Source organism: Aquarana catesbeiana, linkage group LG10 (genome assembly GCF_042186555.1).
Source record: "Aquarana catesbeiana isolate 2022-GZ linkage group LG10, ASM4218655v1, whole genome shotgun sequence".
NCBI lineage: Eukaryota > Metazoa > Chordata > Amphibia > Anura > Ranidae > Aquarana > Aquarana catesbeiana.
Window position 1 is genome coordinate 156944691 of NC_133333.1, and position 26270 is coordinate 156970960.

Genomic DNA, 26270 nt, shown 5'->3' on the forward strand with positions numbered 1-26270 from the left:
ACCTCTTGCCTCACAATCCCTAATCATCATCTTTTCTTCAGGGATTTGCTAATATAAATCCTCTAATTTGACTTTCTGTGACACCTTGAGATTTCAACCTAATGTTCTCTGTCTTTTGGAGACTACTTTTGGACCTATTAGACATTACCTTGAAAGACTTAAAATTGGCAGTTTTTTCTCCCCCCTTTTTTTTTTTTTTTTTTTTTTTTTTTTTTTTTGCACAGGGACAAAGTGGTTTTGACTCCAAAGTCAGGACCTTTTCTTTCCTAAATTCCCCCAGAGGTTCTCCCCTTAGTGAGTAACTTACTTTCAAATGTATAGTTCCCAAGTGTATTACTTCACATTTTTTAGTATTAAAAATAATCTGCCACATTGTTGCCCACCCTCCTATTTTAACTAGGTCTTCTTGTTAAGTTGCTGTATCCTGTTGTGAAGTGATTGCTCTGCTTTCCTTTTGTATCATCAGCAAACACTGAAATTGAATTACTTATTCCAACGCTAGATCGTTTATGAACAATATCTTCTATCAAGGTCTCTCTAAACTCTTGATTAGTTGACCACCTCCAAAAATATACCTGTAAATTATTTTTACAAAATATTACGGTAGTTGAGCACATCAACAAAATGGGATGACGATTTGAGCATCGGGGCATATATAAATATGCCCCGATGCTCAAGGGAGGTCATTCAATTTCCGTTGGGCTCCCCATGTGGAGCCTTCATCCAGAGGTGCTTTTTCTTCAGTGAGCCATGTTTGCTTGGAGTGGGGTTTTCTGACAAATGCAATACTAGTTTATGATTTGTATGATATTATGATTTTTTTCTTTTTCATTATTCATTTATTTTTGGCATAGATGCACCTGTATAAACTTGTGTTCACACCCTGTGACCCATGTAATACGAGGGGGTGCTAAGTATTGAGCCTTGCCCAGAAAAAAATGAGCTAGGAAGCTGTAACTGCCGCACTATTCTATATATTCCCCCAGGGAGTTAATGCACTTATGACATCTGTCCTACAGCTTCTTAAGACCCTGCAAATAAAATTTTTCCGACTACTGGTGTAACCACTCATTTGTAGCATTATTTGCCTCCAGAACACTCCCAAATCGTTGTCCCTTTTAAGGTATTTTTTGAGGTTGGGGAACAGATGATGGGGCATCAGTTGAAAGCCTAAGGAGGTTAGTTTTGCTATTTTCATCTGCAGTGTGTGACGAGGCAGGTTGAAACCATTGGAGAGCTTTCCTCAATGTTTTTCCTTGATATTTTTGCCTCAACTTCATCAAAGTGCAGTAATATGTTGCATGGATGGTTAAACCCTTTTTGGAAGTAATCCACCAGCAGAAGTCGCTTCTGATCCTAAAAAAACTGTTGCCATTTGCTTCTGCACTGACCTTTTGCACACGGAACTTCTTTTGGCCTGGGGGAACCACTGTGCCTCCATTCCTTGGACTGTTCCTTTGTCTCAGGATCATAACAGTAGATCCATGTCTCATCACCAGTTACCAGTTTGTCCAGGAAATCTGACTGATTTCTTGCAAAATGTTTCAAAACAGTCACTGATGTTTCCTCTTTTGTTCAGTTGTCAAAAGTTTTGGGATCCACTTTGCTGCAAGCTTTCTCATTTCCAAGTCGTTGTGGATAATAGCACCAACTCTCATGTGATATTCCCAGATATGTACAAATACTTTTGGCTGATATTCTGCGGTCTTCCCATGATCATTTAATGGATGACTTTCACATTTGCAGGCACAGAGACCGAAAAAGGCCTTCCACTGGGTTTCTCACGTTCAACACCGAAATGGCCAGTTTTAAAATTGACAACCCAACGTTTAACAGTTTCATATGAAGGGCCTCTGTCACCCAAAGTTTGTGACATTTCATCATGGATCTGCTTCGCACCTTTCCCTTGGAGAAACAGGAACTTGATTATGGTCCTATGAATTTTTCTGGAGGTGCTTCCATGTTCACTTTGGACCTAAAAAAAAGAAGAAAAAGTTAAAATCATAGGTAGTTGATTTTTGCACCATTAGATATAGACAAATTCGCCAGTACACCCTGCAATTTACAGGTTCCTAGCTAAGTTTTTCTGGGTAAGGCTCAATACCTATCAACCCCTCATAATTATACTGTATGTGCTCTATGCACATTCTTTCCTTCCACCACGGGTGAAAGAAAATCACTCAATTCCTCCTTCAACACAGTCAGTGTTTAATGGGGCAATGCCTTTCGCAGCACTATAGCGTTCTGCCGGCAGGGGGGCGACTTGGGTATAATCGGCATGCCAATTCATGGAAAGAATCTCAGCTGGTCCCTGCCTACCTGGCTGAATTTGGATCCATGTATGGCCGGCTTTAATTTAACACGATTTTGAATAAATAAAATTTCTTATGTAATTTTTATTGAGTTTTCGTGAGTTCTTTTGACTGATGTTGATGTGCTTAACTACCTCAATATTGTGTCAACATGTATCATATATGAACACGTTAAATGGTTGTAACCCCTTACCTAAGCCCAGTGAAGTGACTAGCCTCGGGTAATGCACAGAGGTGAAACAAATCTTCCCACACAAGTTGTATCTGTTTGTTTTATTTGCAGCCATTTGTCCTGTACATCCTTGTAAAACTCAAATGAAAAGGATTTTTCAGATTCCCAAACCAGGGGGCAATTAGCTCCTGTACAGTTAAACACTGTACAGGAGCTAATTGGATGGAAGGGACCCACCCCCCTTCACACAGAAACAGAGTTGAGGCTGTCAGTCACAAGCTGTGTGCTGGAGTTCCCTTCCTTTTCACCTTTTTTAGCTCTTGATGTAAGGAAAACTTGTCAGAAGTGACTCATGCAGATAATAGGGGACCTGGACAGCAGAGAGAAATGGCACTTTTGGAGAGAGGCAAGTAAACATTATAGAAATGTGTTTTTTGTTCAGATTTCATGTGAGGTTTACAACCACTTTAAACATAATTGGTCCCAGGACAGAGCCCTGAAGCACACTGCACACAACTCTAGATTCTTCAGAAAGTGTACCGCTAATCACCGTCCTCTTGACTCGCTCCTGCAATTAGTTTTCTACCCAAGTACATACAATATCAATGCCAAAAGACTTTAATTTGTAAGTGCATTTATGGAGTACTGGTATCAAATGCCATAGCAAAATCTAGGTACATTACACCTACAGGCCGTTCTCTATTCAAATTACAGCAAATTATTGGATGTGGTCCCTTATCATTCCTTCTAATATTTCACATACTACTGATATTAGGCTGATTGATCTGTAGTTTTGCAGGTATATATCTCGGGTTCTTTTGAATATTGGTACCATATTTGCTTCCAATCTGACGGACCATTCCAGTAAGTAAGCTGTCCTTAAAAATTAGGAACAATGGCCTGGCTAAAACAAGGGTACGTTCTCTGAGGACTCTTGGGTGTAAACCATCTGGTTTTGATGAATTATTCATATTTAAGCTTTTCTTTTTCTTTCTTTTTTGAATACTGGTTTTTGTCAGCCACACGGGTATATTCAAGTTATTGGCTTTATTGCCTTCATTCTATCATTCCATTTCCTTTGTATAAACTGAGAAGAATGTAATTAATACAGTTGCCTGTCACTTGTGACCAACTTCCCTGATCATCTTTAATGGTGCCAGTATGTTCTGACCTTTCCTTCTTACTATTAGTACTATATTATTTAAAAAAAATTTGGAGATTTTTTAAAATATTTTTACTGTCCTCAGTAATGTGTCTCGCATAACCTGTTTTAGCTAACCGTATTGCTCTCGTGTGTGTGTGTATATTATTATTATTATTATTATTATTAATTTTTTTTTTTTTTTTTTTTTTTCTTGTGTAATGTGCCTTCTAGGTTTAACGTTTTGTTCTTTTGTATTTTGTTGCACAGTGAAACGCACTGACAAATGACAAATGTGCATTTATTTTTTTGTTGTAGAAGCCTGTAATGCATTGCACCAGCGATCAGATGATCGCTGATGCCATGCAGGACTCCTACAGACCTGACAATGTATCTGCTTGCTTGTACCTCATGACCGGAAGAATCAATGAACTACCACAGTGCTCAATAGTGCCATGGTAATTAATTGAGAACTTCAAGCTGACAGCTGCTAAAGATGTTGGGACTTGTAGTTTTCCATTCACAGAACACTGGTGAATGAATGACGTGGCTGGGCGGGCAGGGCCTGGCACATCTTAAAAAAATGTTTACAGCAGGTCGGGGAGAGGTTCCCCACTAGCTGTCAGAAAAGAGGGATTGGGGGGGGAGCTGGGGGCTGTATATTATATGATGACTAATATGTTTTTCTTTTGATTTTATAGTTTGATATTGATAATCGCCCTGTAGCAGCATATGCCTGTATGTACAAAAATAAGCTCCTGAAGAAGCGGGAACTCCTTCCGTGAAACAAGTAGAGCGAACAGTTTTTGCATTTTAAAATTATTCCAATGTCACACCAGATGTGACCAGATAGAGCCTTTAAAAAATGTTATACCAATTATGTTATCCCAAGCCTTTGTACGGTACCAATAAACTCCATCTTAACCTCCCAAAAAAAAATTCCTTCTCTATTATGTTGGGACAAAGGTACCTTTTTTTTTTTTTTTTTTTTTTTTTTTTTTTTTTCCTCTCCTCTAAATAGCTGCTAAAGATGTTGGGACTTGTAGTTTTCCATTTACAGAACACTATGAATGAATGAATGACGTGGCAGGGCCTGGCGCATCTTAAAAAATGTTGACAGCAGGTGTGGGGAGAGGATCCCTGCTAGCTGTCAGAAATGGGGGATTCGGGGTCCGGTCCTTTCATAAGATGCTACATGTTACACCCTGAATATAGATGTAACATGCTATGAAAGGTGAACTTCTCCTTTTTTTAAAAGTCTTTAAACACTTCCACTTTTTGTAAAGTTGTTTTTTTGTTTTGTTTTTTTGCTAGAATTTGATCCCATTTAGTGTCATGCAGCATAGAGTGCAGATTAGTATAGTTGGCTGTTTTGAGGTCTAGTGCTTTTATCTAAAGCAGTGAATGCAGCAGCATTCGCCGAATATTTACTGCGGGCCAATCTTCCTAGTGCATGTAAATTACAGGAAATGATTAACCATCTGTTAACTTTTGGTGAAGGTCACATTCACTGCTTTACAAATCTACTCCTTGTGTATGGAGTAAATTACTTGGAGCGCAGGTACCAGAAAATGGCAGGTTTGTTTAGTTTTGACAAAGCACGCTAGTCATGTGAAATGCGTCACCTTTCATTCCCTGCTTGTTCTTGTGCTTGTATTTACCTTCTCCCGAATAAACTACATTGCATCGTATGGGAGTGCGGCCATCCTCTTCTTCCTTTTTTCGTCCACAGGTTTGTTTAGTATTTAGCTCTCTTAGACGTTCTTTTTGATTTTGAAACTGTATTGATTTATATAGTTTGGGTCATCTCCTTTTTCTATTCTGACAGATTTCTGCAAGCTAGGTGGGATGGAGCTGCTGCTGAATCGTTACTTGAGCTGCCCTGAGGCTGAGCTTCGCTGGAGAGCTGCTGACCTGGTTGGCACCTGTAGTCAGAATGTACCATTTGTTCAGGAGTGTGCTCTATGTCTTGGTGCTATGAGCAAATTGCTGCAATTACTGGATCTTGACAGCAGCGAACAAGTCAGGATAAAAGCCCTTTTTTCAATTTCTTGTAAGTGTATTACTTAGATTACTATTTCTTTATATTTAATTTAAAGTGCAAATCAACCCAAAATTGTTATTTTAGATGTGCGAATGCTGCTGGGCTTCTCCTGTTTTGAGGACTTCAGGCAAAAGACCTGACATTTCCAGCTACCCTTTCTGACACACCAACTACAAGGCCAGTCGAGTTCTACATCAAAATAATTTTGCACATTGTGTAAACCTGGGTACACACTTTCAGTGTTTTGTTTCTTTTCTTTTTTCCTGTTCAGCCAATGGGTCTAACGAAAACAAACTGACAGATCGCCACATCGGCACAAGCGATGTTGATGCAGCAATCTCTCCCGCTGAAACATTGTATTATGATGGGCACTCCAACCTCCCGCTCCTCCCCCTCTAGAATACACTGATTATTGCTTACAGCCATTGGTTGCCAGCGCTGATTGCTGATTTTCCAGCATGCCCATTCGACAGAAGCTGGTCATTAGACTGACCTTTGTACTGGGCTTAAAGCATTTGTTAACACTTCCTATTCCTGATATGTGTCTGCTGTACCATGTACTTGTATGAGAAAGTATCCTGTTCTCTTTGTATTGCTTCTTTTATGTGCAATCCCTGGTGTTGCTGCCAGTCCTTTTGGCTTTCCTATAAAAAAAACTGACCACACTAAGCAGGAGAACACACTGTGGTCAGTACTTTAGCTGTGCTGGAAACTTGGCCTGCTCTCCTTCAATGATGATCAGATTTGTCCTGCTATGTCCCCTGCTGCACAGCCATTCACTGGCAAGCTCAGTGTGCTGATGCTTCTCCTCCTCCCCACCTCTTCATTTCTACTTTAAACGATGTGGGTTGTTTTACAAGGTGATCGTTTACAATCACTTTATGACTAATTTTTAATAGAATTCTTTTTTTGGTACAGAGGTTTCATTGTCATAGAAGCTGGTTGGTGATTCAACTCGCCATGCGTGCCCCAAGCAAAATCATTTTTGTGTGGCCCAAGGAAACTATACTACCTGTTTTTTAATTTTGGAAAGTTTATGTACCCACTAGCCTCTGAATATCACTACTGCTGTCCCTACCAACCTAGACTCCAGTAGCTTTATAAATGTAGATCTGATTGACTGCAATGAGTACCACTCCTAAACCTCTTGCCCTCTATTTTCCTAACCAAGACATAGTCTCGCATGCATTTTTCCATGTTGTGTACGTTCTAAATAATGTGTATGGGTCCATTTGCGTAGCCAATTACACCTACTGTGATTTCCAGTGGCAAGAATCTGGGGTTTCCTGTGGCTGGAAATGACTGCTGTTGAGCCTGTACAATGCAATGACAGGCTGTCAGTAGCTGCAGGTATTTGCAACTGTTTGCACAGCCAGGAATTACTTGCGATTGTGGCAGAATGCACTTTTTTGCTCAATGTAATCGCCTGTGCAAATAGACTCCAATACTGTACTTGTTGTTTTTTTTACTCATTCAGGCTGCGGACATGTTGGTGTCATTTAGACCCCTTTCACACTGGGGCGGTTTGCAGGCGTTATTGCGCTAAAAATACCGCCTGCAAACCGACCCAAAACAGCCGCTGCTGTTTGTTCAGTGTGAAAGCCCGAGGGCTCTCACACTGAAGCGGTGCGCTGGCAGGAGAAGAAAAAAACTCCTGCAAGCCGCATCTTTGGAGCGGTGTATTCACCGCTCCTAAACCGCTCCTGCCCATTGAAATCAATGGGGCAGCGCGGCTATAGCCGCGCTATGCGAACGGTTTTAACCCTTTTTCGGCCGCCAGTGGGGGTTAAAACTGCACCGCTAGCAGCTGAATACAGCCGCAAAAACGACAGTAAAACAGCGCTAAAAATAGCGCTGTTTTACCGCCGACACCCACACCGCCCCAGTGTGAAAGGGGCCTTAGGGTTAGCAACTCGACTAATCAGCCAGCCTATAGATAAAACCATCCTATAAATCCTGGTGCCAGAGCAGTATGGGCTCTGTATATGTTAGTTGTTTTACCAGCTGAAGCTCCCTGCTGTGACCTCTAACCTTGTGAACTGCCAGAAAGTAGGATATTCTTTTTAGTCCTGCTTGAAGCAAACTAATGACCTCATGCTACCAAGATGCCTTTCAAAGGCACAGTCACATGACAGGACATCGAGGAGTATGTTGTATGTAAAGGATTGAAATGCCATAGCAGTATTGTAGTCAAGTAATTCTTGCAAGTGGTCACATGTTAATGTCTAGTAACTTTATTTGTGGCTTTCAGGCCTGATTCGAGAGCAAGACGCTGGGCTGGCTGAATTTGTGAAGATCGATGGTTTTTCTGTTTTGATGCGTGCCATGCAGAGTGATGTAGAGAAACTAAAAATAAAATCTGCTTTTTTGCTGCAGAATCTGCTCTACAGCCATCCAGAACATAAAGGTAATTAATTCAGTTTCAAGGGAATTTTAGTTGGTAAAATGCATGTGCTTTTCTTTTACTGCATTAAAACATATCTTTAGCTTATAAGGTTACTTGCACACTGCACTGATGTGTAAATATCTGATTCCTGGCAGAAAATTCTTGTATAAAGACAGGAGAATGGGCAGTATAGTATTCATGCATATGCAAGTAAACCTTATTCTAGCTTTTGTTGGGGAATCTGTTGTATGTGTAAAATACTGTCTAGCAATGTGAATTTATTTATTTTAACTGATCTATATGCAGCACGGGTTTACGACCCTGTGTGTACAGGCACATTAAAAACTATGGGCTTCATTTACATCAGTAAAAAAAAAAAAAAAAACTGTATGCCTAAAAAGTTGTGTCTTTAGGCATAAATGTTTAGGTATCAGTAAGATATCTGATTTTGTGTATTGTAAATAGATATATATATATTAAATGAGCAGCAGAAAAAAATTGTAAATACACCCTCACTTATTCTTATACTAATCATTTTTACTGCCACTGCTGTGACAGTAGGAGCTGTGACCTTGTGTTTACTAAAGGCTTTATAGTAAAAGTGATACATGTCAGCACATGTATGCTTGAAGTCTTCAACAAAGCTGTTTGATCCCTGGTTCACAGTAGTGCTGCTGCATAATTGTGCAGTTGTTGTATCCTTTTTTTTTTTTTTTATGTGTGTACTTTGGTTTTTGTTTTTTGTGCTTCATGCATTTGCATTGCAGGTATGTCCTAGGGTTGTGCATATGTGCTAGGGTTGAATCACGGCCTAAAACAATTCAGCACCATGAGTAAGACTGCTTTGTATTGGCTGTGGCAGGTAGGCACAGCTAGGAATTTTGGTGCAGAAGGTTCATTGTCATTGTCCAATACAAGAGGCTGAATGATTATTCAACCCTAGCACATATGCTTCATGTAGAAATATAGATTTTAAAGGATAAGTTCACCTTTGGGAACATGTTACATGTTCCATCCGTTTTTAGGGGGGTAAGGTGTTCCCACTCCTGCAGTGTTTTTCCAGTCTGCTGCATCTAGTGACAGCAAGCGGGGGATCTTTAAATGCGGCGGTGTGGGTTTCACATGTCCAACTGCATCATTCATTCACAAGATTCTGTGAATGGCAAACTACAAGTACCAACATCCTTTGTAGCTGTCAGGTTGTAGTTATCAATGAACTACCATGGCGCTGTTGATTGTAGTTCATTGTCTCTTCCTGTCAGTTTGTACCTGCCGGTACGAGCAGACACATACACTGTCAAGTCTGCAGGAGTCCTGCATTGAACCCTCCAGTCACCTTTCCAGGCTCCTAGTAAAAAAATAAATAATAATAAATGCACATTTTTTTTTTCCTGCAAAAAACGTGCTATTATTATATCTGTTTTTTTTTTAAGGTGAAATTCTGCATTTAAGTGACTGGAACGTCTATGAAGCCTTAGATATACTACAAGTTTTTTCATATGTATATACTAGTTTCCAAATTGCACTAATGTTGTCCCTATATAGCTTTTCAGAATCCAGTAGCTTGATTGGTCTGATTGGTTACTTTAGGCAACAGTTCATACTTTCCTGCCTGCTATTTATTTAACAAACCTAGACTTTCAAGTCATTTCCATTTTGTGTGCATGCACAAGTACTGTGTAACACCTGTTGTGTTTTTTATACTCTGTCAACCAAGAACACTGCATTTGGAGGACATTTTGACTACTGACATCCATGTGAATAGGTCCTTAGATTGTAGCCCTATCTGGCCACTAGAGTTGGGCGAACGGTTCGGGACGCACATTGGCTGTTCACCCCATTCAGGAAACACCTGAATTTGCAGGGTCTCCGGCAGGTGTTCGCCCTGCCGAACACCGCTGCACAGTGCATTTTGCGCCCTGATTGGACAAAGCCTTGCCCAGTCAGGGCTCAGTAAAGCATGTTAAGGAGTGGGGCCAGGAAGCCCCCGGACCATAACAGGCCATGGAATCTGAAAGCCCCCTTTTCAAAAAGTGTCAAAAGGTAAAAAAAAAGGCGCACAGTTTTTGACCATTCCTTTATTAAAAAAATAAGTGTCTCCCGATGTAATTCCATTGTCAATCACGCCACATCCCAAAAAAGAAAAAAAAAAAGAAATGCTCCTGTTGACATGAAGGCTGGGTGCCTACTGCAGGCTCCGCCGTTTGACCTTTCTTATATAGGTAAGGGGCGGGGCCATCTGGCTACATCACCTGGTGGCACCGCCCCCCTTCTGATTTCAATGACAGGTGCATACTGGGTGCTGGAAATTGCAACCGTGAGTCCTTTTAAATATGATTTGACGTGTGTGTTGTGTTTTTTTTTTTTTTTTTTTTCTTTAGAAATGTCATTTTTGCTGCAGCATATTCTATACACGGTACAGATGCCCCACTTTACAGGCAGACAAAGGGGACCCCCCAGGCATTATAATTTTTTAAAGGCATTTTTCATTTTTTATTGTTGCACTTTACCATTATTTTTTAAACTTCTTTTTTTTGCATTGATACGTGTCCCCCAGGGCAATCCCCCCCCCCCCGACCACCATACCCCTTTTATTGCCAATTACTTGCATATAACCCTTCAATTTTTCCTGTTCAGCTCCCTTAGACCTTAATGGGTTTCGCCAATTGGGTTTAGAACTTTTCCCCTGTTCGGGAGTTCTGCTGCGAACTGAACAGGGGGGTGTTCGGCCCATCTCTACTGGCCACGTACGCCACTACAAAAATATGTCCAGAAAACTAGTTAGAATTTTGCAGTTTAGAAGAAGTTAAAGCCCAAATGAATTTTCTGCATATATTACTGTAATGTAATCAGACTTCATAAACCGTAACAAATATGCTTGTTCTTTTATTTTGAAGTACTCTGTGTTGCAGCAAGGGGTAAAGAGATTAAGTCACTAGTTGAAATCGCTGGCATCCTCTGTTTCAGACTTGTATAAAGCACTGTCTGTGAATTGTTTAAAGATTATATTCCTAAATACTTTTTTCCACAGCTCCGCTGTGCGGTCACGTGACCCCCTTCTCTCTCCTTCCCTGATCTAAGGAGAGCAGCGGAATGGGTTGAGATTCCCTTCTGACTTCAGCTGGCCGGCAAAGGGAGACCATGTGACTACACAGCGGAGCTGTGCAAGAAGGTATTTAGGTATATCATTTTTTTTAAATAGATGGCAATGCCAGGGATTTTAATATATTATTTACAGAAATAGGGGTGAGGAGGAGGTCGAATCTTAAACTGAGCTGACAGGGAGGGAGGGGGAGAGGGAGAGACTCATAGCAGAGAGCGGGATGACTGAGGAATGTAAACAGACCACAGTATTATGGATCAGCAGCCATGATTACTGTGGTTAGCATACACAGGGGGACACAGGAACAGGAAGGATCAACCAGGAATTTTACATCGTACAATGGGTCAAATTACATGGCACAAGCACTATGCTATATGTCATGTTTTAAAGGAACAGGAGCATTTTTATTTTTTTATTTTTAGGGTTATAACCACTTTAATATACTCTGTGTGCTGGCAGCACACTGCAGAGTTAAACCATGACTCTCACACAAAAGCAGTGGTTCTGGTCTCCAGTAGGGATGAACTCAGGCATGTTTGGATACTATTTCAAACCCATCTGAGCTATATCCCACCAGGAAGCTGTCCTTGCAGTCCCCCAGTCTCAAGCGGACAAGGCATTCCCTGTCTCGTAGCTAAGGCGGTTTGCGGCAGTGACAATTTCCTGGAGGAATAGTTCAGGCAGGTTCAGACTAGTTTCCAAACATGCCTGAGCTCATCTCTGGTCTCCAGCTGTCCAACCCCTTCAGCCCTTTAATCTCCTTGCAATGTATATTGATTATTCAAAAGGGATTGTTGTGGTTTTTTGTTTTTTTGTTTTCCTCAGCAAAAGCGGAGTTACTCTTTTTAAGTCTGTGAGGCCAAAAGTGCCCAATTCTGCCTCAAAAGTAGCTTGTGTAGCTTTTGGAGCATCAGGTGTCAAGCTACAGGCGCCTGACTGCTCATATGTGAGCAGCCACCTTTTGAAATGCAAGGAATTTTTGATGAGCATTTTGGAGCTTCGAGCTACAAAATGCTCAGGTGTAAATTGGGCCTAACGCCAGCTTTTACAGACCCAGATGTTGCCAAAGCTTTGCAGTTAGCAGCACTGTTCCAAGTATATTCCAGTCAGCTACGCGGTGTAGTAGTACAGGTCACCTCTAGCTTTCTAATAAGGGAGTTTGCTTGCTTAAAACTGAGACTTGAATTTACTATTGTGGTAACAGTTTGGTATACACAAGTGTTTAACCACTTTTCACCCAAGCCAATTCTATATATAATATTTTTTTTTAAGCAGAAGCCCTAGAGAATAAAATGGTGGGTGTTGCAATTTTTTTTTTATGTCGCACAGTATTTGCGCAGTAGTTTTTCAAAGGCAAGGCTTTGGGGAAAAAGTACAGTCCTAGGCGACGCTTTAAAAGCCTTTACAGGTTACCAGTTTAGAGTTACACAGGAGGTCTGGTGCTAGAATTACTGTTCTTGCCCTGATGTTCACATGTGTGGTGCCATCTCTGTTTACATATGCGTGCGGGACCTACGTGGGCGTTCACATTTGCACCTCCTCCTTTTTTTTTTTTTTTTTTTTTTTATATAAATGTATTTATAAGTAACATTTTTTTACACTATATACCATTTATTTTATTTTTGGGTCAACTTTATTGCGATCACAAGGGGTAAACAACATCCCATGTGATGGCATTGGCCATGACAGGTCCTCTTTATGGAGAGATCTTGAGTTTATTAGACCCCATATCTCTCCTCTGGCCTCCAAAGCATCTAAACAAACCAAGATTGCTTTGGTCAGGTGCTTTCACAAGCTGGTAACAGCTTGTTTTACATCCGACCGAAACCAGAAATGCCAATATTCATCGCTTCCAGTTTTTAATCTCACACAGAGGGAGCAACAACGTCGGTTCCTCTCTCTCCCAGGAAAAGGAGGGGGGGGGGGGGGGGGGGGGGGGGGACGACTTCAGCTGCCTGCAGAAGTGATAGGGTGGCCTCTACAGCCTAAACTATTTGATACCTGGATGATGCCGTATGTCCCAACTTCAGCGAACACTTTTGAAGCCGTTGCAAAAAGGTGTTTGTTCTGAAAAGAAAAAAAAAAAGATTTCTACTCTGTGAATAAAAGCGGACTTTTGTATGCAGTATGCATCGCATACTAGCACATTATGTTAAACTTTCCTTAAAATGAAGCCCCCCCACGCCGAGATCTCATCGCTGCAGGCACTCTCATCTTCACCTGTCTTGCTTCCAGTTTTGCAGGCTCTAGCTCTGTGACTAGCCAGAGCTGTGATGACATCACTCCTGAGCATGCATGCGGGAGCCACCGTTCACAGCACAGGTGTCTGAAGAAACGGTGCACATTTAGGAGATATTTATTCTACGTATAGGTATATATAGGTATAGCCTTATTATTGGCTTACCTATAGGTAAAAGCAAGAGATGGAAGCTTACTTCCTCTTTAAGGGCTCGTTCACACCAGTGTCAGTTGAGCTTCAACACCAGGGCACACAGAAAAATAAGATTTTTACTTGCCTGCAAAATCTTTTTTCTTGGAGTACATTGCATGACACAGGAATTTAGTCTCACACAATTGGGTTATATGGCTACCTTTAGGTGACTGGTCATTGACAAATAAAGCTGTCAGAACAGCCATAGTATAACTCCTTATATTCCTAGCAAGCCTGAGTTTAATAGCATACAGTAAGGTGTGAAATATAAGAATAAAAAGGAGGGACCTGTGTCGTGTAAAAGGAAATTATTTTACAGATACATTACAAATCCTGGTTTCTTAATCACACATTAAACATTTTCTGTACAAAATAAGGTCAGTTGGCATGGACTATAGGGTGAGTACATGGATTGAAAACTGGCTACAAGGTCGAGTTCAGAGTGTAATGATAAATGGGGAGTACTCGGAATGGTCAGGGGTGGGTAGTGGGGTCCCCCAGGGTTCTGTGCTGGGATCAATCCTATTGATTTTGTTCATAAACGACCTGGAGGATGGGATAAACCGTTCAATCTCTGTATTTGTGGACGATACTAAGCTAAGCAGGGCAATAACCTCTCCGCAGGATATGGAAACCTTGCAAAAAGATCTAAACAAATTAATGGGGTGGGCGACTACATGGCAAATGAGGTTTAATGTAGAAAATTGTAAAATAATGCATTTGGGTGGCAAAAATATGAATGAAATCTGTACACTGAGGGAGAACCTCTGGGGGAATCTAGGATGGAAAAGGACCTGGGGGTCCTAGTAGATGATAGGCTCAGCAATGGCATGCAATGCCAAGCTGCTGCTAACAAAGCAAACAGAATATTGGCATGCATTAAAAAAGGGGATCAACTCCAGAGATAAAACGGACTCTGGTCCAGCCGCACTTATTATTATTATTATTATTATTATTATTATTATTATTATTATTATTATTATACAAGATTTATATAGCACCAACAGTTTACGCAGAGCTTTACAATGTATAAGGGGGACAACACAATTACAGTACAATACAAAAGGTACAGGAGGGCCCGGCTCATAGAGCTTACATTCTAAAGGGAGGGGGTGGTGGTACAAAAGGTAATAGCTGCAAAGAATGATTTGATGAGGGTGGTGCACTTAAAGTATGCTGTCCAGTTCTGGGCACCAGTCCTCAGGAAGGATGTACTGGAAATGGAGCGAGTACAAAGAAGGGCAACTAGGCTAATAAAAGGTCCGGAGGATATTAGTTATGAGGAAAGGTTGCGAGCACTGAACTTATTCTGTCTGGAGAAGAGACGCTTGAGAAGGGATATGATTTCAATTTACAAATACCATGCTGGTGACCCCACATAAGGGATAAAACTTTTTCGCAGAAGGGCGTTTAACAAGACACATGGCCACTCATTAAAATTAGAAAAAAAGAGGTTTAACCTTAAACGTAGCAGGTTCTTTACTGTAAGAGCGACAAGGATGTGGAATTCCCTTCCACAGGCAGTGGTCTCAGCGGGGAGCATCGATTGTTTCAAAAAACTATTAGATAAGCTCCTGAATGACCGCAACATACAGGGATATACAGTGCCTTGCAAAAGTATTCACCCCCTTGGCATTTTTCGTATTTTGAATGACAGAAAGATAGGGAATATGGTGCTACCTACTGGCAAAAGATGGCAAAAATGTCAAGGCTAACCGAAATAACAAGACGTGGGTGGAAGAAATGGGGGGAGCATAAATGCTGCACTGGAGATATATGTACCCCACTAGTGCACAATGCATGTAACCCCCACCTCGAATATATATGCAAACTGCATGGAGGCCAGCTCCTGTCACCAGTAGTCAGGCCGCAATTGTGGTTGTCTCTCATGTATACATGTGATTTTTATCTTTTATTTTTCTTAATATTATCTTCATGAAATTTCACATCCTGATAGCTGAAGTGTTTATTAATAGGGAAGTTTCAGTGTATCACATATGGTTCATTGGACACATATGTGCTTTTTTCCTTTGGGCTTGTAGCTAATGACATGCACCTGACACACTTAAAAATATCATCTATACACTTAAAGTCGCTGTTTGTGACAACTTGGTGGGCATCTTGTACAGTAGGTTTGGGTATATATATATATTTATATATAGGATGTGAGCTTACTACCCACCTGCACGTTACAAACATTTTTCACATATATAGCACAGTCACTTTATTCGAGGTGGGGGTTACATGCATTGTGCACTAGTGGGGTACATATATCTCCAGTGCAGCATTTATGCTCCCCCCATTTCTTCCACCCACGTCTTGTTATTTTGGTTAGCCTTGACATTTTTGCCATCTTTTGCCAGTAGGTAGCGCCATATTCCCCATCTTTCTGTCATTCACCATTTAGAGTTCCCTTAGGGGAGTCTTATTAGGGGAGGCAGCACACCTACGTATATTCATCCTAAGCGCGGTCTTACATATATTATTGCACATTATATTTTTCGTATTTTGCTGCCTCACAACCTGGAATTAACATGGATTGTTTGAGGATTTTCATCATTTAATTTACAGAACATGCCCACAACTTTGAAGATGGGTTTTTTTTTTTTTTTTTTTCTTTTATTGTGAAGCAAACAACAAATAGGACAAAATAACAGAATAATCACTGAGCAGCAAATGATATCACCTGTGATGTATTTCAGTTATCTGGCAAACCTGGCCTGTTAGTGGGTCCTGAGGAGAGGAGTTGAGAACCACTGCTGTAGAAGAATGTAGATGGTAGTTCCCACTTTATTGCTGTTCCTTCTCATATTGTCACCTCTGCAGTGAGACTGTGCTTTAAGACGCTGTTCTCCCATATGCAACAAGAATTCTGTATGCAGCTTCTGTTTATATTTCCACTGTTTTTCTAGAAACATTAGAGAAATTTAGAACTATGCTCTTTATACACAAGCTCTAATCGAATGTACTATATTGTATATTGATTATATTATTTACAATTTAGTAGTAACATAGTTTATTGATTTGCAGGTACACTGTGTTCTATGGGAATGATTCAGCAACTGGTATCTTTGCTTCGCACAGAGCATAGCCCTTTCCATGAACATGTCCTCTCTGCCCTATGCAGGTGAAAAACATTATGCATGTCTGAAATTTCATTGTGTATGTTTTCTAACGACAATAAAGGCCTTCTATTCTATTATAAAATATACATGAACGTTTGTTATATATTCTGCTGCACACAATCCAGTTAATCCCAGTGATAGACCCCATAGGTAGTTTTTCCCAGGCTCACTGTTGCTTTCAGATATTTAAAAACCGTTTTTCTTCCAAAAAGCTTTTAAGTATTTTTCCACTGCTATCTAGATAATCTGGTGATTTACAGGTTTCAATGCTTTCAAGGTTATCCATGTTAATTATTTCCATACTTACATTTGGATAATGTGACTCTTGCACCTTGTACCATTTATCCAGGTGAACATTCCCCCCCGTAGAGCATGTTCTAGCAGTTTCAACAACCATGACTAAAATACATTTAGTCTGTACTAGCATTAGCAGTTTTTGCTTCTGTTTGTAGATATGTGTATTAATGCCCAACTGTTTTTACAAAAAAGAAGAGAAATTCAATGGCCCAGTGTGGTAAAAGACTGAGGGTAGCACCAGAGGGCAGGCGAGTGTTACAGCCAGAGTTTCTTTTCAAAGATTCCTTGATCCAGTGCTGCTCTTCTTCCAGACTGAATGACCCCTGTACTTCTCCAACCCCCTTTCTGTGAGCCCTGGCCATTAGGGACATGCCGCTCTGAGGGGATGTCATCACACTGGCATGTGCTCATGGTTCTTCTGGACAGCACAGTGGCTGTCGATATTTATTATGTGAGAACTGCTCTGTCTAAGAAAACCCACCGCTGATTTTAACCACTTCAGCGAGGACCATTTGGCTGGCCAAAGACCAGAGCACTTTTTAGGATTCGGCACTGCGTCGCTTTAACTGACAATTGCACGGTCGTGTGACGTGGCTCCCAAACAAAATTGTCGTCCTTTTTTCCCCACAAATAGAGCATCACATCTGCGGTTTTTATTTTTTGCACTATAAACAAAAAAATGGCGACAATTTTGAAAAAAAACGCATTATTTTTTACTTTTTGCTATAATAAATATCCCCAAAAAATATATAAAAAAAATGTTTTTCCCTCAGTTTAGGCTGATACGTATTCTTCTACATATCTTTGGTAAAAAAAATCGCAATAAGTGTATATTGATTGGTTTGCGCAAAAGTTATAGCGTCTACAAAATAGGGGATAGTTTTATGGCATTTTTATTAACTTTATTTTTTTACTAGTAATGGCAGCGATCGGCGATTTTTATCATGACTGCGACATTATGGCGGAAACATTGGACACTTTTGGAGCTATTTTGGGACTATTTATGCATCGATCAGTGCGATTAAAAATGCATTGATTACTGTGTAAATGTGGCTGGCAGTGAAGGGGTTTACATTAGGTGGCGCTGTAGGGGTTAAGTGTGTCCTAGGGAGTGATTCTAACTGTGGGGGGGAGGGGCTATGTGTGACACGACACTGATCATCGCTTCCGATTACAGGGAGCGGTGATCAGTGTCCTGTTACTAGGCAGAACGGGGAAATGCTTGTTTGCATCAGCATTTCCCCGTTCTTCCTCTCCGTGAGACGATCAGGGGTATCCCCGCGGACATCGAGTCCGCAGGACCTGCGATCACACTCACGGAGCGCGATGGCACGGCTGCAAATTAAAAGGGACATACCTGTACGCACGTTTGCCTGTTTGTGCCATTGTGTCGACGTAAATGTACATGCGCGGCAGTCGGCAAGCCGTTAAAAAACAGAACAGACCTATGACCTCTTTCGATTGGCCAGAACACTGCAGGAAAACAGGCATGTATAATGGCATTTAAATTTAAAAGTGGAAGGGGAAATGCCAGGGAAGGAGGGGGCAGGGATAATGGAAGGTGGGGAAAATGGTGGAAAAAAAAAATTTAATTTTGTATTAAATTAAATTTGTTCTACATCATTCCATTCATCTTTTTTATTTTTACTTTTATTTTTTTTAATTGTCAGCTGCAGTCTTTTTGACTGCGACGCTGTTGTCCCATCCCCCCCCCACCCCGTTTTTGTTTTTGTTTTTGTTTTTGTTTTTGTTTTTTTGTTTTTTTTTGCATTTCTGTCAGTGTCAGTCCTCAATTTTAAATTGCACCAAACACCACTTTTCATTCAAAGTACATCCAACATGGAGAGGCAGAGGTTTCCATGCCACTGTAAGGGGGCCAGCAACGTCTGTACCCACAGGCAAAGGTGGACGTGGTCCATCCTTGGGCAGGGCACTTTTGTCTATGTTTAGTAATGTTTCCTGTGCTATCCAGCCACAGCATGTCAATGAGGTGGTGGACTGACTTGCTAAACCATCCTCATTCTCTGACCCAAACTGACACTAGTGTGCAGTCCACCGCAGCTATCAGAGCGGCTTATTTTGCCTCCTTGTCTACAGCTACTCCTGCCATAGCCCCAGCATCATGCATGGCGTAGTCAACTGAAATTTTAGAACACAGCATCAGCCATTTGCTTCTTGAGGATGCACAGACATCACTTGATTCTGATGTTGGTTCTGAGGTAGAGGAAGAGAGTACCATAAGCCTGCAGAGGGGAGAACACTAATAAACAATAAATTGTCAGTCATGTTCCCCCAGCTGCAACATATTGCCAAGTTGGCTCCAGTGATGATGTGGATGGAGGGGGTGATAATGATAAGGTCTTGGGTGCCGGATGGAGCACAGGAGAAAAGTGAGGAGGATAAACAACCCCAACGAGGCAGGATGTCCTCTAGAAGCAGCCATCATGGAAGAGTAAAGAGCAGCCACCCTATTCCATCAGATTGTGGAGCTGTTATCTCTGCCCCAGTTACCCCAGCTCAGCTGTGGAGGCGTTTTTTTAGCACATGTGCAGCCGATCGCACTGTTGCAATTTGCAATCTCTACTGCAAGCAGATCAAGCATGGCAAAAACACCAGGCATTTGGGTACCAAATGCGTGACAAGGCATTTAACCTTCCACCACTCAGCCCGTTGGCAAGAGCACCTGAAAGTCACACACAAGGGACACAATTTTTATTCTCACTCCTCATCTTTCATGTCTACACCCGCTATATCTTATGATTTCTCAGCAGCCTCGGAGCTGGCTGCTCCTTCTATTGGCCAGTAGAAGAAGCAGCCAGCTCCAAGCATGTAGCCTTCACCACTGCAGCCCTGATTGACAAGATTCCAGCCCTGCCTTGGTCCAATCAGACGCCGGTGACATCACTTTCTGTTTCACGGTCCATGCTGCTCACTGTGGAGCTTCCTGGTTCCTTGCTCCTGGAGAAACACTGTGATTCATTCCAACCAGCTGCCCAATCCTTTCCAACTATCTAGAACAGCGGTGGGACCCACAGAGCCATGTGGAATGCCAGGACTGCACTTTACTTTGATGAGCATGCATCTTCTATCATCTTGTAAGTGTTTTTAATCTTATCCTATTAAAGTCATCATTTTAATACTACACTCAGGTTGGCGCCCCACCCTCCGTTTTTTCCTTACACGTCTTGCAGAGTTCTGGACACACTACAGCCACAGACTATATATTTAAGGATTACTCCATTTGGAGCGCCAGATAAACACTGACTATACTGCACGTGCAGCAGAGGACCGTCAACGAGTACCTGTGTGAGTATGTCACAAGGGACAGGCTTAGGGCAGCTCGGCTTTATTTCATCACGCCAATGGCTGCTGATAAAGGATGCATGCGCTGTACTGTCACCATTTGAGGAAGCGACAAGGATGGTGAGCCATGACCTTGCATGCATCGGAGACACAATCCCCCTTGTGCTTCTGCTGGAGCATACTCTGCATGGCATTATGGACCGGGCACTCGAGGCAGAGCAGCGGAAGGAAGGGGAGGACTTCCTTTCCTCTCATGGCCTGCTTTATGCAGACACCATTCTTGCATTGCCACAGAACACATGAGGGGAGGGAGGAGGAGGAGGAGGAGGAGGAGGAGGATTCTGGCAGTTTTGGAGGCATAGAAGCAAAGGAAGACATATGTCAAACCTTAAGATATTGGTTTTCAGTCCCAAGAAACCTTGGGAGTAGTACGTGGCTGAGAGGAGGCAGTTCCAGATACTGTAATTCTCAGCGACCCCGAGGACTCTGCTTCTCATGCCTCCGCAAACTTGCAGTGCATGGGGGCTCCCTTATTCTTCAAAGCCTGCAAAAGGACCTGAGAACTTGTGGCATCAAGGATAAGGATCATTACTGGTTGGCAACCCTTGTTGACCATTGTTACAAGGGAAAAGTCTCAAGACTCATCCTGTCCTCAGAGAGGGAACAGAGGATGAAATATCTTGAGGACACATTAAAGAGGAGTTTATGTAGCGCCTTTCTAAATGTAGGTTACAATCTCATGAAAAAGCTACTTTTGAGGCTTCTGTTGGTCGAAGGAGGAGCGGTGGAGAAGCGGGGCCGCCTCGGCGATGCATGTAAAAAAAAAAAAAATTGTCCTCTGCCCAGGGCTGTTGGCTTCAAGATCCCATCGGCAGAATCTGCTTCATATGATGGAAGATTATCTAAGGGCGAAAACAGACATGGAGATCTTTCCAGTAGACTATCCACTGGGTTTCTGGGTAATGAGAATAGACTACTGGCCAGAATTTGCCCAGTATGCAATTGAGCTGCTGGGCTACCCTGCATCCAGCGTGCTTGCCGAACGGCATTCAGTGCTGCCGGAGGTTTTGTGACAGATAAAAGTGCGTCTGTCCACAGATTCCGTTGACCAGCTGACATTTGCTAAAATGAATCGGTCCTAGATTAGCAGCAGCAATCAAATCCCTGATGCAGATGTCGCTGATTAAGTGTTATTGGGATCTCGTGCCTCTGCAAGACTAGGCTGCTTAGCTTTGTGGGTGTTGATTTTATCTTGAAGTAATTTTTTGATATAGGTTTCATGGACACAATTTAACACACAAGGACCAATTTTTCTGCACCTGTTTGACCGGGACATCAAATTTTTAATTTTTTTACAGCAAGGCCAATTCTTGCTCTTATCAAGAGTACCTCTATAGGGTTACGGTGTAAAGTCAACACCAACACCCAAAGCCCAATTTTTTCACACCTGTTACTTCTATCTAAAGTCTGCAAAAGAGACACCAGACTTTATCTAAAAAAATATTGTTAACCTTGGCCTGAGTGTACTATAATTTGGCTTCTTCACATAAGGCTTGCTCGCTGTGGTGCAAAACTTCATTTCCATCCAAAGTCTGCCAAAGAGACACCAAAAATGTTCTGAGTGCACTAAATTGTGGCCTCATCATACAGACTGGCTCCCCAAGCCGTTGTTTACAAGATAACGAGAGCTTGCATGGAAAATCAATTTTTAAATGTCGATTTTTTTTTCTTTTGTAAACATCAGTTTCGCTGCAGCAGATTCTATACACGGTACAGATGTGCCACTTTACAGGCAGACTAGGGGGATCCCCCAGGCACTATATATAAAGGAATTTAGCATTTTTATTTTACTTTAAGCATCATTCAAATCACTGCTCACTGCTGGAGCATGGATGGATGAACCATGGCTGGGCACAGATCAGCGATGTGGGAACTTCAGATACAGCCCTGCTGCACTCAGCTCTCCCCCTCTCCTCACCATGCTGTAGCAGTCATTCGGCTATGGCCCAACCGGCAAGTGGTTAAAGTGGTTTTTAATCCGCTATACTTTGATCATGCCATCCCCTCTGTTATACCGTGAGGTCCATAAATATTGCGACATCGACAATTATAATCTCTTTGGCTCTATACACCACAACAATGGATTTGAAATGAAACAAACAAGATATGCTTTAACTGCAGACTTTCAGCTTTAATTTGAGGGTATTTACATCCAAATCAGGTAAACAGTGTAGGAATGACAACAGTTTTTGTATATGTGCCTCACACTTTTTAAGGGACCAAAAGTAATGGGACAGATTAACAATCATCCATCAAACTTTCACTTTTTAATACTTGGTTGCAAATCCTTTGCAGTCAATTACAGCCCGAAGTCTGGAACGCATAGACATCACCAGACGCTGGGTTTCATCCCTGGTGATGCTCTGCCAGGCCTCTACTGCAACTGTCTTCAGTTCCTGCTTGTTCTTGGGGCATTTTTCCTTCAGTTTTGTGTTCAGCAAGTGAAATGCATGCTCAATCTGATTCAGGTCAGGTGATTGACTTGGCCATTGCATAACATTCCACTTCTTTCCCTTAAGCTCTTTGGTTGCTTTCGCAGTATGCTTCGGGTCATTGTCCATCTGCACTGTGAAGCGCCGTCCAATGAGTTCTGAAGCATTTTGCTGAATATGAGCAGATAATATTGCCCGAAACACTTCAGAATTCATCCTGCTGCTTTTGTCAGCAGTCACATCATCAATACAAGAAAACCAGTTCCATTGGCAGCCATACATGCCCACGCCATGACACTACCACCACCATGCTTCACTGATGAGGTGGTATGCTTTGGATGATGAGCAGTTCCTTTCCTTCTCCATACTTTTCTCTTCCCATCACTCTGGCACAAGTTGATCTGGGTCTCATCTGTCCATAGGATGTTGTTCTAAAAAAGCCTTCACAGTTCTGGATATTTGGCAAACTCTAATCTGGCCTTCCTGTTTTTGAGGCTCACCAATGGTTTACATCTTGTGTTGAACCCTCTGTATTCACTCTGGTGAAGTCTTCTCTTGATTGTTGACTTTGACACACATACACCTACCTTCTGGAGAGTGTTCTTGATCTGGCCAACTGTTGTGAAGGGTGTTTTCTTCACCAGGAAAAGCTTCGGTCATCCACCACCGTTGTTTTCCGTGGTCTTCCCGGTCTTTTGGTGTTGCTAAGCTCACCGGTGCGTTTTCTTTAAGGATGTTCCAAACAGTTGATTTGGCTACACCTAATGTTTTTGCTATCTCTCTGATGGGTTTGTTTGTTTTTTTTTTTTTTTTAGCCTAATGATGGCTTGCTTCACTGATAGTGACAGCTCTTTGGATCTCATATTGAGAGCTGACAGCAACAGATTCAAAATCCAAATAGCACACTTGAAATGAACCCTGGACCTTTTATCTGCTCCTTATAAATGGGATAATGAGGGAATAACACACACCTGGCCATGGAACAGATGAGCAGCCAATTGTCCCATTACTTTTGATCTCTTAAAAAGTGGGAGGCACATATAAAAACTGTAATTCCTACACCGTTCACCTAATTTGGATGTAAATACCCTCCCATTTAAAGCTGAAAGACTGCAGTTAAAGCACATCTCATATGTATATGTATATATATATATATTTATATTTTGGGGGGACAGAAAGTATTCAGACCCCCTTAAATTTTTCACTTTGTTATATTGCAGCCATTTGCTATAATCATTTAAGTTCCTTTTTTTTCCCCTCAATGTACACACAGAATTGTTGACATTTTTGCAGATTTTGTTAATGGAGAAACTGAAATATCACATGGTCTGCAAAAATGTCAACAATTCTGTGTTTTTCTGTCAATATGGAGTGCTGTTTTACACCTTCATTTGAGTCCAGCTGTGTTTGATTATACTGATTGGACTTGATTAGGAAAGCCACACACCTGTCTGTATAAGACCTTACAGCTCACAGTGCATGTCAGAGCAAATGAGAATCATGAGGTAAAAGGAACTGCCTGAAGAGCTCAGAGACAGAATTGTGGCAAGGCAAAAGATCTGGCCAAGGTTACGAAAACATATCTGCTGCACTTAAGGTTCCTAAGAGCACAGTGGCCTCCATAATCCTTAAATGGAAGACGTTTGGGGTGACCAGAACCCTTCCTAGAGCTGGCCGTCCGGCCAAACTGAGCTATCTGGGGAGAAGAGCCTTGGTGAGAGCGGTAAAGAAGAACCCAAAGATCACTGTGGCTGAGCTCCAGAGATGCAGTCGAGAGATGGGAGAAAGTTGTAGAAAGTCAACCATCACTGCAGCCCTCCACCAGTCTGGGCTTTATGGCAGAGTGGCCTGACGGAAGCCTCTCCTCAGTGCAAGACACATGAAAGCCCGCATGGAGTTTGCTAACAAAAACACCTGAAGGACTCCAAGATGGTGAGAAATAAGATTCTCTGGTCTGATGAGACCAAGATAGAACTTTTTGACCTTTAATTCTAAGCAATATGTGTGGAGAAAACCAGGCACTGCTCATCACCTGTCACAGTCTCAACAGTGAAGCATGGTGGTGGCAGCATCATGCTGTGGGGGTGTTTTTCAGCTGCAGGGACAGGACGACTGGTTGCAATCGAGGGAAAGATGAATGCGGCCAAGTAGAAGGATATCCTTCACGAAAACCTTCTCCAGAGTGCTTAGGACCTCAGACTGGGCCGAAGGTTTATCTTCCAACAAGACAATGACCCTAAGCACACAGCTAAAATAACGAAGGAGTGGCTTCACAACAACTCCGTGACTGTTCTTGAATGGCCCAGCCAGAGCCCTGACTTAAACCCAATTGAGCATCTCTGGAGAGACCTAAAAATGGCTGTCCACCAACATTTACCATCCAGCCTGACAGAACTGGAGAGGATCTGCAAGGAGGAATGGCAGGGGATCCCCAAATCCAGGTGTGAAAAACTTGTTGCATCTTTCCCAAAAAGACTCATGGCTGTATTAGATCAAAAGGGTGCTTCTACTAAATACTGAGCAAAGGGTCTGAGTACTTAGGACCATGTGGTATTTCAGTTTTTCTTTTTTAATAAATCTGCAAAAATGTCAACAAATCTGTGTTTTTCTGTCAATATGGGGTGCTGTGTGTACATTAATGAGGAAAAAAAATGAACTTAAATGATTTTAGCAAATGGCTGCAATATAACAAAGAGTGAAAAATGTAAGGGGGTCTGACTACTTTCCGTCCCCTGTATGTATATGTGTGTGTGTAATATAAATAAATAAATATATATATATATATATATATATATATATATATATATATATATATATATATATATATATATATATATATATATATATATATATATATATATATATATATATATATATTAATATTACTCTCTCCTCTGCACATAGCATTATATAACAGAGGGGATGGCATGATCGTAGTATAGATATAATTGCACCAGGAGGGGAGAATCGTGGAGTGGACGGAGCTGGCAGGGAGGGGGGAGGAAGACACAGAGCAGGGCTGCGAATGACTGAGGCATGTAAACTGACCACGGTGTCAGGACTCAGCAGCCATGAAAAACTGTGGTCAATTTACAGGGGGAAGGGTATAGCCAGGCAGCATCAGCCAGGTATTTCAGATGTTACAGGGGACCAGATTACACAGCACAAGCACATGCTTTTAAGGGAACACAATCAATTTTTTTTTTTTTTTTTTTAATGGTAACAAGCGTTTTAGAAATCTCCACGACGCTTTACATTTTTTTTTTTTTTTTTTTTACATGTTACCTATTTAGAGTTACAGTGGAGGTCTAGCACTAGAATTATTGCTCTAGCTCTAACATTCACGGCGATATCTCACATGTGTGGTGCCAACACAGTTTAGTAATGCAGGTGCAATTTGCATATGCGTTCGCTTCTGCATGTAAGCACGGGGGGGGGGGGTCATATCTCTCCTCTACCTTTTT

At 41.7% G+C, this 26270-nt stretch overlaps 1 protein-coding gene across 3 annotated transcripts in view; it reads left to right on the forward strand.

Moving 5' to 3' along the window:
- The window catches only part of HSPBP1 (HSPA (Hsp70) binding protein 1), a 123993-nt gene that overhangs the window by 73444 nt on the left and 24279 nt on the right, over positions 1 to 26270 (forward strand). For all 3 annotated transcript variants that reach the window (XM_073602812.1, XM_073602811.1, XM_073602813.1), the window contains 3 exons: positions 5454 to 5678; positions 7921 to 8076; positions 16620 to 16716. In XM_073602812.1, coding sequence (XP_073458913.1) covers positions 5454 to 5678; positions 7921 to 8076; positions 16620 to 16716 — 478 coding nt within the window. The remainder of the gene's footprint in view (positions 1 to 5453; positions 5679 to 7920; positions 8077 to 16619; positions 16717 to 26270) is intronic.